At 39.4% G+C, this 16,072-nt stretch overlaps 1 protein-coding gene across 6 annotated transcripts in view; it reads right to left on the bottom strand.

Moving 5' to 3' along the window:
- Nucleotides 1–16,072, bottom strand: part of IQCH (IQ motif containing H) — a 74,177-nt gene that overhangs the window by 15,061 nt on the left and 43,044 nt on the right. For 5 of the 6 annotated variants that reach the window (XM_052809106.1, XM_052809109.1, XM_052809105.1 and 2 more), the window contains 2 exons: nt 10,353–10,473; nt 7,716–8,002 (listed from right to left, as the gene is read on the bottom strand). The exons of the other annotated variant lie outside the window; for it this stretch is intronic. In XM_052809106.1, coding sequence (XP_052665066.1) covers nt 7,716–8,002; nt 10,353–10,473 — 408 coding nt within the window. The remainder of the gene's footprint in view (nt 1–7,715; nt 8,003–10,352; nt 10,474–16,072) is intronic. 6 annotated transcript variants of the gene reach the window in all.

A 16,072-nucleotide genomic window follows, 5' to 3' on the forward strand; every position in this document is an offset into this window, starting at 1 on the left:
AGGTTCCCATGTCAAAGGGAGGAGTATCCTCCCAGTAAGACAAGCAGGATGTGACATTTCTATCTGTGGCCAAGTTTAACTGAAAAAACCCTACATGCAGAAATGTGAGCCTACTGAAATCAATTAAAGGCTTTTCACTTTGTCTCAGGACAGAGAATAGTACCTGTTCCTGCAGTCTATCAAAAAAAAAAAAAAAAAGAACACCCAAACCAAATGAAAACATTTCTTAGAAACATCAACTCAACTCCACCTTTGTGGCACATAATCTTCAAAACAGTCTAACAGCTCCACAGAGCTTCAAGCACAGGCAAAACAAACAAAACATCAGACCTACTTATTAGTTTGGGCTGTTCTTCTCTTAGCAGGCTAGAAAGTTCATTTAGGTTCAGCTCTGTAGTAACTTCTATTGGATTGCAACAGGTTTTCCTTCGAAGCATTACAAAATGGGTGTCAAAAGCTTCTAGAATGCCTTGAAAATCTGAGCTGTGGTGTTTTGTTGGTTTTTTTTGGTTTTGTTTTTTTTTTAATTATTTTATGAACATATTTCCATAGTCTACAAAGCAATGTCTATGGAGGTCAGGCAGTTAATAACCAGATGAATTATCATCTCCTCCACTAAATCAGGAGCTGTTAGAAGAAGGCCTGTGCAAAGGTCAAGTTTAAGTAAAGATAAAGAATGATACAATCATACAGATGAATAAATATCTATTACTTGAGTCTATCCTCATTTTCTGAGTATATACAATAAGGGCAGGTATGCAATCATAAGTATTTACCATTGTAGGTGTCACATCCTGATAGGATTGCATGGCAAATTAGCGTAACATAAGGAGCTTTCACCTGAGATTGGGGGACTTTCAGGACACTCGTGCGTTCAGAAATTAAACTGGAACAGAGCTCACTTGTCAAGTCTAGAACTGATATTTAGTTTTCAAACAACAAATGAAAGTTCAAAGATAGTCAGATCTCGGTTTTTATTATGAGTTATGATTTAAAAAAAAAAAAAGAAAAATAGAGGCAGTAGTTAAGATTTTAGATAGTCTTAAGGTTAAGATAAGCAAAGGACAGATTAGGATTTTCCAGAATCCCACCACTGGAAAAAAAATACTTAGAAATACATCCTACAAGGCTTACTGGCTGTTTGTCCAAGGAAATACGATGAAGTCTGGAATTGCTCCCTTTTACACAGGCTGCCAAGTGCTGCCAGGAGACGCTCTCCTTCAGCGTGCACAGCTTAAGAGCCTCTGCTTCATGGTAAAGACATCTCAAGTGAATAAAGTCACAATTATAGTGTAATTCTTTACAACTGCGATAAAAATGCTTCAGCTTTAAAATGTAAACTTGAGAAGGGAAAGAAACATAAATTCTTAAAGAGTTACTAAATTATAGCTTTTCTTTCTCCAGTTCAACTGTTTCATTTGCATCTAGTATTGATGTCTGCGTTATTGTAAAGAGCACACCTGCTATTTTTAAAGAAGTGGTTGAATGACAGTGTAAAAATGTCAATTAGTGCAATACTAATGCAACTTGGGTGTTGAAAAGAGAGCTTCTTTTATGACTTTTAAAATTTGCAATAGAATTGATTATTTCAGTAGCCATCGCAGGATCTTATCCAGCTGCCATCTCGTGGCAGCTGCTGGGATGATCCGGTGCGGGCCTGAAAACTTGAATTTTAGGGCCCTAGAACTGGCGCTAACCTCTATGCTGCTAAATATAAGATTGGAAAATCTTAAGACGCATATGTGAATACAGAAGAATGCATCCCAGAAAGCATCCCTCAAAGCATTAACTAAATTGTAACACCAGAGCTGATTGATGGGCTTCAGAGAGATCTGTACTCTGCTCTTCCTATCCCCAGACCTGCCTGCATGGCCAATGCTGGCTGACCGCCCTGAAGCCATCCTCCTCAGGGTCTTTTTAAGCCACTGGGCTGCAATGGAAGGAGAATACCCACCTAAACCTTCCCAGCAATATAATTCTCCTTTCGTTATGTTCTGCCTCATCTTTTACTCTCTGCCCAAACTGAACAATTTAATCCAGCGTTTTCTCACTACTGCTGCAAAAGCCATGGGGCTGTGTAAGCTATCAGACTGATGAAAACGGTGACTTATGACCCCGATTCTCCAAATTATCTGTCCACAGATCTATGGATGTAAGTAACTTTATGCATTCAAACAGTCCCAGTCAATTAAATGGACTTACTTAGGTGCAGCTCCTTGACAAGTTGGGATCTGAGCAGCATTCAGTCAATACTGTGCAAGACTTCACTTCGAAGGGTCAAGGCTTTGCTCTTAAAGGTCAGTCTTGGAAAACAGAGTGGGAATCAGAAGAGATTCAGTCCAAGTTACGGACCTAATTCTTCTCCTCCATTTTTTTCCCACAAGACATTGAAAACAGCATGTCCCCATCTCGCTTTCCCTCGGGAACAAATCACAGATGCTTATAACCAAGATAGAAATAGATTCCTGAGGCAAACAGAGAATTGTGTCAAGTCCCCAGCTTTCTCTGCCCCTCAGAACCCTGCCAGGGTGCTCACAGCCAGGCAGCTTGTGGCAGCTGATGCATAATCCCATGGGTACCTTCACCATGCACAGCCCCACACTGCGCTCCGGGCTGGGCAGTGCAGAGAGTGATGCAGTCAGTGGTAGGCTCTGCCTTGCCACCTTCCTCATCTAACCCAACACTGTGACTCCGATCAGTGTTATACACAAAATAAACAATGAAATGCAAGAAATGAAGTACAACATGCAGTAGACCGCAGGACAGACAGGTGTGAAGACTATCAGGCAGGAGTTAGATCCTCCTACAGGCACTACCCTCAATGCTGTTAGTCACAAACTGCAACCTCCTCCAGTTCTAGCATAATTTAAGGAAGAGTTATATGTAGATGGAGGACGATACAATCTGTAGATGTCTCTGAATTACTTGCTGTATGTAGAAGCAGCGGCAAACAGGCCAGCTAGGACTGCACACACAGTGACAGACTAAAAAGCCTTCCTGTGAGGACAAGGGAAAGGGGGCTGTGAGAGACTTGGATACCAAGTAGAAGCATGTGCAAAGCCCAGTGGAAACACAAGGCAGTGTATCTTATATCTGAAAGGTTACAGCATCACCCAGTTCCTCCAGGCCTGAGGACAGCATGGCTCTCGTGACCTTTTGGTCAGTGTAGACTGCAAGAACTGCAAGAGAGTAAAGATATCACTGTGTCTGTGATAGGCACAAATCTCTACAGTGACCCAAACAGAGATTACTTTCTCATTTCTACATCTGCTCTGGCTTCCCATTGACTTGCATGTTTGACACAGACACATTGTTCCTTATCCATCATGCAGACTCTCTTTGCCACTAGCGCTCCAAAGGAACACAGCAATACGACAACAGCATGTTGAAGGAAAATACTAACAGTAGCAATCTTAAAAAATATAAGCAAATACCCTGTTGTTCATATCAAAATTAATTTTATGCTTATGACATATAGATTTTTAGAGGCTTTCAGATGAAGAGCCTGAAACTCAAAGTACATGCATTTCTTTCCTCTGCTCTGAAGTCCCATTTGCATGAGTGCACAGGGGAAGTATGTGTGAAGACATGGATTGCAGCATACAGCTGCTCAGTCCGCAAAGACAGAAATACGTTTTCACTTATTTGGCCCTTCACATTTCTTAAAGACTTGTATTTATGTAGCATGTAACTTTATGAACATTTCAGGGATTTTTAAGTATTTAAATACTCAGACTGTATTGGTAACAGATGTTCAACGATATATTGAATTTTTAGTTTTACTGAAAATATCATGTATCGGTTGGTATTTTCTGTAAAATATAACTTTGAAAGAATGCCTAAGTGTACCGTACTTCCAGGAAATGTATCTGAGCCTTTCAGCTACTGCATTAAAGTGGGCACTTCTGAAATTAGCGAGCAAATGTTCTAAGAGTCTAATAGGATTTCTTGTTTGCCAAAAAAATAGTGCTTTCAGGAACACAATCTTTTGTGTAATCTCTCTCTCCCAAGACAGATGGCATCATTAATTGCCTCTACGTCTAGTTAAATTTAAAAACCTGTGCTTAAATAATGTTAAAGTTGTGGTACATGCTGACAAACACAGGAAATATTAAGGTAGAATCAATTGGAAACAAGGGAAGAAAACCAAGACAGAACAGACACGCATAATAAGAGGCCACAAGAAACACTGACTGATTTAATACGTCGTTGTTCATGCCAGGAAATATCACAACCTTAATAATCTAGGAAGCATTTCTGCGTTTTGGTGAACTCCTGGCTTGAGTGAAGCAATTGGCAAAACTCCCATTGACTTCAGAGGGTGAGAATATCATCCCTTAATCTTTTTAAAGCAACTTTACATGGAAGTTGTCCAATATGGCTTATCCACAGTTCTAATTACAATGCCTGTGTAAATACATTTTGGGAGTCAAATGTAACTGTGATCTGTATTTCAAAGCTAACATTATTCCGATTCTCTGGTTTACCACAGTCACCCTACAGTGGTATCAGTTACCAAAAGCCTGATTTTAAGCTTTCTCTGAGCTTAAAATGGAATATAATTGTCATAGCACTGCCAAAGAGCCAGCTTTTGCCAATAGATACCATATGCTAACTCTCTGGTTTTAAATACAAGTCCTGTGTTTAAAGCCTTTTCTCACACCATAGAAGCTGTGATTTTCAGACGCCTAGGAGAAACACACCCAAATGTATTTGAGTGCATACAGCCACACCATTTTCTGAAAGTCCACCCTTACTACACAGCCTATCCCATCAAATACAGATATGTTCCCTTTTAAGGAAGGGAAGAAGTTAAACACTTCTTAAACAGTGAGTGTCCTAACTGAAGATTGTAGAAGAAAACAAAAGAGCGAAAAAACAAGGAGATGCATTGGAAATACAAGAAACAATTGAGACTTGATGCTCAGATCTTGAAATAGTACCTGTATTCATATGCTAATTTTGAATTTGTACAGTTGTACCCAGTACGCTCAACAATACTATTCATCACTAACAATAAGGATTTTATGTTCTTTAAAAATTATATTTTCTTTAGTCTTCAAACACAAGGCCACTACCAGAACACTGAGCACTCTGTCTCTTCACCCAAGTTTTACTTCATTTTGTTTTATTTTAGCCTGGCATTATGTTTTAGGTTTTTGCACCTGGCTACTATAATATTCAATCCTATTGGCCAATATCAACCAGATTTGCAAGAAGGTAAAATTGTCAAATATATTAAACTCCCATGAGATTCCTAAAATAAATGGACAGAGGAAAGAGACCTTACTAGTGATCTTACAACAGGAAAAGCTGCAGGGTGAGTTCAGCTGGAAAACATGTGGGAACTTAACTTCAAGGCACAAATCTATGAGAAACCTGGCTTCACTGTTTCTAAGCTCGAGAAGTGTTTTTATTTTTAAACAGAATACACTATTCAATAATGCCCTTCATTTGGTTTTCACAGCATCTGACTGGTGAAAGAATTTAATAGATTATGTTGTGACAAAGAAATCTTGACTTTATGAATAAAACAAATGCCAGATTAGCATAGAAACATGCAAGATCAATATTTTGTTACAAACTATGATCGAGGCTGATCATCAATATTCATGCCAGGGTTTAAATGTTTCTTTAAATCCATTCTTTTACCTATTTGTTCCTTGGCACTGAAAGCAGTGTGTGTTGGGACAGTATCTTCCGTCACCTTATAAGGTCTGAAAGTTCAGTTATAGATTATAAGGGACAGTGGCCACCCCTCCTCTGCTTCCCTGCCATCCATCGTAGGCAGCAGCAGATTCTGGAGTCAATACCCTTCTGCTGTCTTGATTTATTATATTATTTTTTATGTTGTCTAAAGTTCTGATACAGCTGACTATGAGGTTTTGCTGATAGCTTTGTAAACTCTGGCAGGGAGGACTAGGGTCACTTGAGTGGTTCGGATTTTACCTTTTAAAAAGACCCCATTACTCATTTACACAAATGACTCTCCTGGGCAGGATTCCATGAGAAAACATTTATTTAGTCCCTTCCATTCTGCTCAGTTATGCCTGATGTAAGTCACACAGCACTCGAGCACTCCAAAACTGCACTGACTTCCTAGCAGCATTTTCCTTTCTAGGTAATTCAAGGTGTTAACCTTGGAATATCATTCTTTAAAATGCTGTATTCTTCAGTCTAGACTCCCTAAAAGGCCACCCATCTCTTCCACATTAGTGCAACCTGTGCCTGCAGTTAACGTGCCCATCGTATGAAGTTTTCAGGACTGGAGGAAGTATGATAAACTGTCAGACACTATCGTAAAGCTGAATTTCATAATGTGTCACCCAGTACCTGGATCTGCTGATGTTCTGTTAAAGTATTTTTAAATACTCTAAAGCAAACAAACTACTAACTGTGTACACATTTGCGCTGCAGCAGAAAGCGGTGTGTGGCCTCAGGATGTTGGGAGGGGACCTGGAATGGTGTCTTGCACTGCTCTGCTTCATGCGCTACTCTTGATACCATGCATGCAGGAAACCTCAGAGCTTTGATACACCAAAAGGGCTTGATAAAAACACTCAGAAGCCTGTGCAGCCCATGTGGAAGACTCATTAGGACAAGGACCTACAGAAGGAATTCCACATGAACATTCATGCTAAACAGCTTAAGCTATCACATGAGCACATTTTAAGAAGTTACTGCCCCTCAAGTGAGATGACGTAAACGCACTGCAGTCATTGCTCCCAGGCCCCTACACCTGGGAAGCAATGCAGGTTCATTTCAATCCCTGCAACAATTATCCTTAATCATCTGCACTGTCACGTGCCACACATTGACCTCAGTCTGTGTGTTGATATTGGGGAATAATTTTGTATTCAGTGTGAGATCGCAATCTATCTTTCTTCTCTCAGACATTCTAAAAGCCAAATGAAGAGCAAAAGTGGTTTGAATGAGCATGTTTTCATTCACAATCAACTGATATCCCACTGTCAGTCAGAACAGTCAGCTGTTCTGTACCAGCTAAGAGAAAGTAACTCCTGACCCACGGCTGTAACTTCTTGAGACATAACTGGACTGCTTTCCATTACCTCTCTTTACTTAAATTAGCCATTACGATGTAAACCAAATTGTTCATCACTACCATCCTATTTGCTACAAGAAATTGTCAATATCCCCTCTTCCTTATATTCATCCTCAAACCTCAGATCTGCATTCTTACAGACACTGGTTTACTCAAAAGAGTACAATAATCCCTGTAATTATTTTTACAGAGCAAAATACAAGAGATTCAGAACGTTTTGAAACTAAAATCATCTAAACATCTTAGCCATAAGACCATCATCTGTAATTACCAGCTTAATGCAGAATGCACTTATTTTAGGGGGAAAAAATTCATTAGAAGGAATTTAGGGGAAAAAAAGTCATTAGAAGGAATTAAAATATTATTTTCTTATCACTCAGCTTTGAAAGCAGCCCTACAGGCTTTGTTGGTTTGTTACTCTAAAGGCTGATGAAAAAGGTTCCTCAGGTCCACCTGGCAGATCAGGTCTAAATTTTATGCTATTGTTAGAATAACCATGTGCTTTACCTCCCTCCACATGCCTCACGGCTTAGAAATAAAGTTTGTTCAAAAGGGCAAAGCCTTATCCTGATATCTTCCAGAATCAAGTAGGAAAGCAGACATTTCTTGATCTCAGGGCGACAACGTGAAGTAATGTGTCTGCCCCACTCACCTGCTGCTCCATCGTTTGTGGATGGATGAAAGTCACAAAATCAACAGAGAAGTAACCGAGCACTCCTTTAGATTTACAGGTTTCTCCAATTTTTAAGCAGAGTGAATTAAGAACTGCTGGATCAACAGAACATTGTGGAATGGTAGTGCCAGATGATCGCAAAGGACCGTCAGCATGGAGCTGATCTCCAGATGACACTATTTTTATCTTGCCTGTTGGCTCTATCAGCATATCCACCGTAAGGTTTGTGACATTTTCTGAGAGCGGGAAGGCTTCTATCACACCACCTAGTAAGAAATGAATTAGCTGTTAAGCTAGTAATCAAATTCACATGTGATGCTCTTCAGAGTGCACAGAATGAAACCATCCAGCTCCTATTGTGCTCAGACATTGCAGGCAGGACTGCTCTGGAGATACAGCAAGTAAATAAATGTAATGTGAGCAGTATAGCTGGAACCCATGAATCTCTTAGAAGAGAACGGTATCTATCTCATCTGCTATAGCACTGTACAGTTCAATCAGTGGCTTCTCAGCTACAGATGCTTTGCAAGCAGTTCCAAACTGGATATATCACATATCTGACAGGAGAAATATGTTCTTGGGTAGTATGAATGAATCCTGTGCTGTCCTACAGCCCAGTTAAATGCCAGGCCCAGAATAGTGGTGAAATGCAATGTTGGGACCTCAGGGGAGTGGCATCTCCTGCTGTGAACTTATCTTGGAGATTCCCATCTATATGATGGTCTGAGATAAGTAGTCTGCCTTTTGGTATTCATCCACATGAGGAACTTGGTGTGTAGATGGGAAGGCTTGTAGACGACAACTTCTAGCATGGTTTTCCATAGGAAAATCACAAAGAAAACTGCTTGGCATTCTCGATTTGCCTTTTTATTGCATATAATGCCATAAGTCAGTTAGTTAGGATAAACTAATATGTCATAAAAATGGGGTTTATATATGTTAACTAGCATTATCTTTCAAAAAAATACTTTTAAAGCTTTGAATCATCCTTGTCTCTTCCACAGATAAAGAAATGTATGAAATGTATATATCCAGTTTATATAATACAAAATGATGGCAGGGCAGAATCACCACAGAAATTTACTACTGTCCTGGTTTCAGCTGGGATAGAGTTAACTGTCTTCCTAGTAGCTGGTACAGTGCTGTGTTTTGAGTTCAGTATGTGAAGAATGTTGATAACACTGATGTTTTCAGTTGTTGCTCAGTAGTGTTTAGACTAATGTCAAGGATTTTTCAGCTTCTCATGCCCAGCCAGTGAGAAAGCTGGAGGGACACAAGAAGTTGGCACAGGACACAGCCAGGGCACCTGACCCAAACTGGCCAACGGGGTATTCCATACCATGTGACGTCCCATCCAGTATAGGAACGGGGAAGTGGGGGCAGGGATTCGCCGCTCAGGGGACTGGCGGGGTGTTGGTCGGCGGGTGGTGAGCAATTGCACTGCGCATCATTTGTACATTCCAATCCTTTCATTATTTCTGTTGTCATTTTATTAGTGTTATCATTATCATTATTAGTTTCTTCTTTTTCTGATCTATTAAACCGTTCTTATCTCAACCCACGGGTTTTGCTTCTTTTCCTGATTTTCTCCCCCATCCCACTGGGTGGGGGGGAGTGAGTGAGCGGCTGCGTGGTGTTTAGTTGCTGGCTGGGGTTAAACCACGACAACTACCCAACCACAAACTCCTTTTCCGTCCAAAATTTGGCATACAAATATAGGATGTTAACATGTCTGTGCGAAGCCCACGTACGGATACACTGATTTGCAGCGATTAGACAAGGGTTTTATCTGCACTGCCTCTTACAGACAAACATGGGCTCACTTCTGAGCTCTAGGCCAGTTGGGTACTGGCCAGCTTTGATCCAAAGGTGCCACAACTGGGTTTAATGCAGGAAGCCCTGCTGAGGACTCGGCACCACACGAACAAAACTGTCCAGCTATCAGATTGGAACTTGTTCATCTTCCTTTGGTTGGAGGGCAAGAAAGAGCACAGCAATGGTCTAACAAGGAGTCTGTGCCAACGTACTGTAAGGGACAATACGGCATTGCATTATGGATCCTCAGGGGCAACACCACCTGCCTGGAAGGCAAAAACTGGGAAGAAAGCTCAGCTCTTCTCCAAGCTATTAAAGGTTATGAGTACATTTGACTTCATGCAATGTATGTATATAGCATCCAAAGTTTACATATAGCTCCCTTTCTGGTCCTATGGGAGGGAAAAGCAAGTCTTGCAGATGTTTGCTGACCAACACCTAACAAAGATGAAATATTCTCACATTTACCTACGAGCAAACTTGATGCTAACATTCCCTAAAGCCCTTTGCCAAATGTGACAGTCTCCAGTACAGTAACCCAGGATTGAGGAGTTGGTGCTTATTGATTCAGAATCACGTGAGAAAGGTAATCCAGGATTAATACAGGTTAAAAGCTTGGATATGACATATGAATGATAGAATAGTTGCCTATAATTCATTCATACATGAACATTTGAATCATAATAGAGAAATAAAAGGAGATAAATATTTAAATGGGCCCAAGATTAACAAGAATATGGCATACAATATGGTATAATTACTCCTTATAACACTTAACAGCGACTTTGCAGTCTTATTTACCTTGACTAAGAAATGTTTGGAGGAATTTTTCCCATGTAGGGAATCGTTTCTCATTGACTGGCTGTACGTGCTGTGCTAAAAGGCCCGGCAGCTCCTGGGAGATCTTCACCAAAGCTGGCTCCTGCAGAAACAAATTAAATAGAACCACAAGCAATTTTACTACAGAAATGAAAACTGCTTGTGGGGTGATTAAAAACCAGGCCTCCAACAGGCAAAAAAAAAAAAAAAAAAAAAATGTGGTTACTGTTTATCCACAGTCAGGAAGCCTTTTTTAATTTTTCTACTTAGTACTCTTCCCTCCTATTGAAAATGGTCCTTCTCTGAAAGACAATCCCCCCCCTTCATTATAGCATCTATTTCATTATAATTTATATCAATAATTTGATCTGGCAACTGAAAATGCTAAGCACTTGGTAACTGCTTAGGGATCAATACCAGCAGTCAATAAATTCTACATTGTTTATATTTTGAAACTGAGTGTACTGAAATAGTCACATATGCCAGAAATAGTTTTACTGATTCTATGTTTAAGCTGTTATATCAAACTGAACACCCTTTAGTTATTTAAAAAAAAAAAAAAAAAAGAGGAATAACCAACCAAAAGTGTTTCTAAAGCAGGAGATATCCTTTTACACTCTCCAATCTGTAACATAAATTCACGAGTGTATTTGTGCCTCTATCTTTGGTAGAATTTGATGAGTCATACTATAGGAGATAAACTAGCTTCTTCCTAATTTCAAATTCTTTACTGTATTATCACACACACAAAACAACCCCATTAAATACAGAAACTAACTGCATTGCTTTTACTGTTCAAAAATATCCCAGAAGTACACCAGCATATAAAGTGCAAGGACCCTGACTCTATTGCTTTAGGCTCCTTTTCTTGCTGCTTCATAAGCATTCGCCTGCTTCCCCTGGGTCTCTTTGCTTCTGTTTTACATCCTCTCTCTTCAGCATCCTGTGCTTCAGAAGATGACCAACCGTCTTCTGATCTTGGCAATATCCTAAGCCACAATCATATTATCTTGAGCTCTGGAGGAACATGATAAAACCTTATGGCTAACACCTAAGAATAGGAAAAAAAAAAAAAAATCTATTTTTCCAGACTAGTGAGTTTGAAGAGATGGGCTTTGTCATGAAGCGCATGATGTGACGTAACCAAAAATATGAATTCAAAATCAGCGTACTGTCATTTATCTACCAGAATGAGTAGAAGGAGGATGGGCCAATGATTAAGGTATCAACTTTGTGTATAGGAAACCTAGATATATCTTGTTCCTGAATGCAGTCTGCCTGTGAGACTTTGGGAAAATGACTTTCTATCTGTGACTCAGCTGTCCAGCCATGAAAGGGGGACAATTGCTGTCCCCACCTCACATGGAATTGAGAAAAAAATACCTTAAAAATATTGAGGTGCTTAGATGATGATGCTGATCTGGGCTATGTGGGCTCCTATTGTACACTATGGAGAAAAGTATGTTGTTGACTTTGAACATCTCAGAAAAAATGCTAAATAAATGGTTTTGGTCAGTATATCAATATACTAAGCAGCACAACCTTAACTTTACGGCAAAAACAAAGGACCACATAAAACATGAGATCCAAGTTCAGAATTTACCCAGATTCAGGTCTTACACTGCTCATTTCCTTAAAATCTGTAAGGAGGAATTTAGGTTTTGGATATCTTAGCTGACTAAAACAACAGAGCAGTGAGCAAATATCAGTTGGCCTTGTCTTGATTTGTATTTGCACTGAAATATTGCTAAGCCAAGAAGTGGTTTGTTGCACAGTGAAAATAAATGCAGCTTTGGAGAGAGAATGTGAGCCATGATGAATGTCACGGAGTTGCTGACCTACAAATCAGTTTGCACCCGTCAGTGCGTTCAGCGATACCTCTGTCACACTGAGTCTCATCCCTGAGATCTAATGACTTTGGGTATTGTGCAATTTAAACAGAAATATCAAAACAAACAAAAGAAGAGGTATGTAATGACTGCCTGAAAGCTTTTGATAAACTACTGGGGGAAAAAACAATAATCCCTGCTGGATATGTAGAAGCATTTGAGAGTGCTGTGACCAAGCTTGTATAAGTAAAACTTAAACTATGGACATGTCAACTGGGACACAATTTTCCACTGCAACAACTCCAAGGGACTTGAGGGCAGCCATGTCGTCTCCATGGAACAGTGCTGGGGGCAGTAGTATCTCCTTTTAAACAAAGTCGTTTTTGAGGATCACACATGGCTGTGAAAGAAAGCTCCCTAAAGTGGGTGCAAAATCAAGCAGAGCTTCCAGACTTTGAAGTATCTGGAAGGGCACACTTACCTGCCTTACAAATGGAGGCTGCTGGTGAGACACAGAGTCTCCACTCACATTATCTATACATATAGTAACATCATATGCTACTACTCTCTGTCCATATGATGGACGTTAGACAGGCAAGACTGTTGTGGTACTTCCTCAACAGACCCAGTGTTGCTAGCTTAAATGAGGTCAAATAGCATTTGAAGGGGACCTGAACACAGGATGAACTCAGAACGTCTGTTAGGGCAATGCAGATGCACAGTGCCCAGCTCAGGAGCATCTTGCAGTTCAAAGCACCCTCAGAACTCGCTGACTGTGAAGGATACAGGCATCAAAACCAGTTGCCTTACAGAAAGAGAGAGGCTTTTAAAGAAATAACTAATTCAAGAAAATCTGAAAAATGTTCTTGTGAGATCAAACCCAACGTAACAGTGCTTTTAACAAGTAATGCGTAGATAATCAAGGTGTTCACAGAAGGGAGTCGGCAACCGCTTTTTAAGGATCAGCACCTGGAATTCTACTTGAAGTTTTTTTGCAACCATAAGCTCTAAAAAGGCAATAATCCTGATTATAGGGAGTTTTAGTAGGCAAATTCAAGGCTGGATCCAACATTCACTCATGAAGTCAAACCTTTTAAAAGGATCAGTGCTCAGTAGGCTAATTTCATTTAAATTGGACGGTATCTCCAGCAGAGCTTACCAATGTCTTATTTCTTGATGTGGCCCCAAACAATTCAGAATCATAGGCTCAATGGAAACAGGGAGCATTTGTTCAAATCTTTCAGCTGATGTTTCTTAGTACCAGTAAAAAAGGAGCAGCCCAAATACTGCTTATGTCATGCAGAACTCTTTAAATCTATCCAAATCTGGTTTGCACCTTTTTATAACAATGACTAAGCCTGAAAAAAATTACACCTTTTTCCCCCTAAACATAATTTCTCATCCTTCTGCAAGCTGAATTTTGAAAGGCTTTCTTAGAATGGCAGTTGCAACAAAAAACTAGGACCAAACATGACATGTGTTGAAGGCACCAGTAAGAAATCTACTCGAGACAGATCAGTCAGGAAAGAAAAGCCTGTTGAGTAATAAAGTAAATAAGTAGAAAGAAGAAAAGAAGAAATAGACTTAGAAATAGGAAGAAACACCTGCGGACAGAAAGAGGCTGCAGAGCAGAATGCATGAAAAAGACCTACAGCTTTTTAGCTAAAAAGCAGACTGAAAGGAAATTATTTAGACCTTGCAAGCAAATAGAGTGAAGAAAGTATCTCTAAATAACTAAAGCTGACTGGGCCAGAGAAGAATAAAATCAGCAGACAGATCCTCAGCAATACAAACTGCCACATCTCTGCTGAAGTCAATGAAGCTACAGCAATTTATGCCACTTCAATGGCACTATGACAATTCATACCATTTGTACAGTATATCCTTTATATTGTGATCAGTGGAGCTATGATAACTTATTCCAGCTGCCTTGACATGAATTGGTCCAGCCCAGCTTGTTCTTATATTCTCAGCGACATCAGCAAACACGATTATATTGGAAGAGGCCAGTAACTGCTGTCTGACTGTCCAAATAACTTTCATTATTTCCTGTTTTGCAAATTAAACTGATTTGGCATTTTTTCTAATTCAGACAGGTACATGCTGGCCAGAATCACAATCTACTGCACTGAACAAAACAATTTGAGAGGTTTATGAAAATGGAAATGTTTTTGGAAGTGACACACTGAATACCCTATCTACTTAAAGGTTGCAACCTGATTTAAAGCCCAGGCATTTAATTGTTAACTGCAAATTTTAAAATTAAAAAGTGCCAATTTTGCTTTCCACGAGCTGGAAAAGTATGTTCTGATAGAAGGTAACATCATGTAAAACAGCCATCATTACCAAGTAACACAAATGTTTTTCGTATGTAAAATTGCTTTGTAAAATATTTGCTCCATCTGCTGAAAGTACCAAAGACAATTTTCCCTGATAGCTAATGGCCCATTTCAGCTGTATGGCAAGCGATTCACCGTGGCTGCGACTTGCATTAAGTAGAATGGTGAAAACGGTGCACAGAATTCTCCACTTATGTAGTATTATCTACTCACTGCTTCCTGAGAGCCCGTCCCTCATTATCATGGCCTTCGCTTTGGATCAGCACACAGGACTAGGGTTGCTTTGACTCAAGAGGCTTTTTGTCAAACTGAGGCACATATGCTGTGCTTCAATACAAAAGCACAAAACAGCCACTTTCCTTGACTACAAGAACAAGAAGGTTAGTTCTCTTTCAACTTTCCAGCACTTAAACTGCTGTTCCTTTTTTCACACCACATGGGGCCATGGTTTTCTCTTCTCGCTCATGCTGTCACTCTGCACGCTGAGGATTTCAATATATAAAGATCAAGCACTTCTTTTAATTCTAAATTCAACCACATACACAGACAGACAAAAAAGCAAAAAAACCCCACTGGCCTAGTCCACAAAACCCCTCCCAATTGCTTGTTTCATTGTATACCTTGCTATTTCCATTGAAAAACACATGTTTACATTGTGCCCTGAACAACTTCAACATCTGCTAACAGACCAATAAAAAATAAATAAACCAGGATTGTTTAGAAAGAGAGATCCTTTCTATTTCCTCTGAACACTCCTAAACTGGCGACAGCAATATGCTGCGTGATCCCTTTTTGTAGATGTCATCTCAGAAAACAGTATATGCGGGGAAATCAAATATAAAATCACTACAGCCTGTGCTACCAAAAATCAGAGAGAAAAAGGATCTTGAAAGCTCTATGAGCTTGTCAAATAATTCTGCGTGTTTATGCACAGCATGTTAATTTGAGATTAGGATGATTTTATTAAATAGTTTGCTTTTTTAATCCAAAAAAATACTCCATGTGCATTGCTATTTTATGCATAAAAGCATGTCTTTTGCGAGGTTGCAGCCTTCGTTTTTCAAGGTTCCCCACATCTACCTTCAGAGCAAAGAAAACGTAACATAATTGTCATAATCTTAAAAAATCTGTATTTAAAAAAAAAAAAATCATATGTTTATTTCAATGCAGCATTTGAAAGTTCAGGGCACTGAGATGTTAATCCTCATACAAAATGAGATAAGTAATATTTGAATGCATCTTTTCTGTATTTTAATGAGATCTCACAAACAATTCAGATGCCCTTACATTAATAATATTTTCCTAATTATTTTTTTTTCTCTATTTCAATATCTATAAATTTTGTCCACTTTTGTTCACTTGCCCTCCTTTCTGGCTTGCATGTCTAAAAAAAGGATTCTAATGAATTAAAAAAATGTGATTTCAAAAGGAAAAAAGACATCATATAGATAATCCACAGTCACTTCCCAGGAATTTTATCTAAATTGCTGAGCTGTAATGCTAAAGGAATTGTCAGACAAAACGTTGCATCACA

This window comes from Harpia harpyja, chromosome 14 (assembly GCF_026419915.1).
Source record: "Harpia harpyja isolate bHarHar1 chromosome 14, bHarHar1 primary haplotype, whole genome shotgun sequence".
NCBI classification, from domain to species: Eukaryota; Metazoa; Chordata; class Aves; order Accipitriformes; family Accipitridae; genus Harpia; species Harpia harpyja.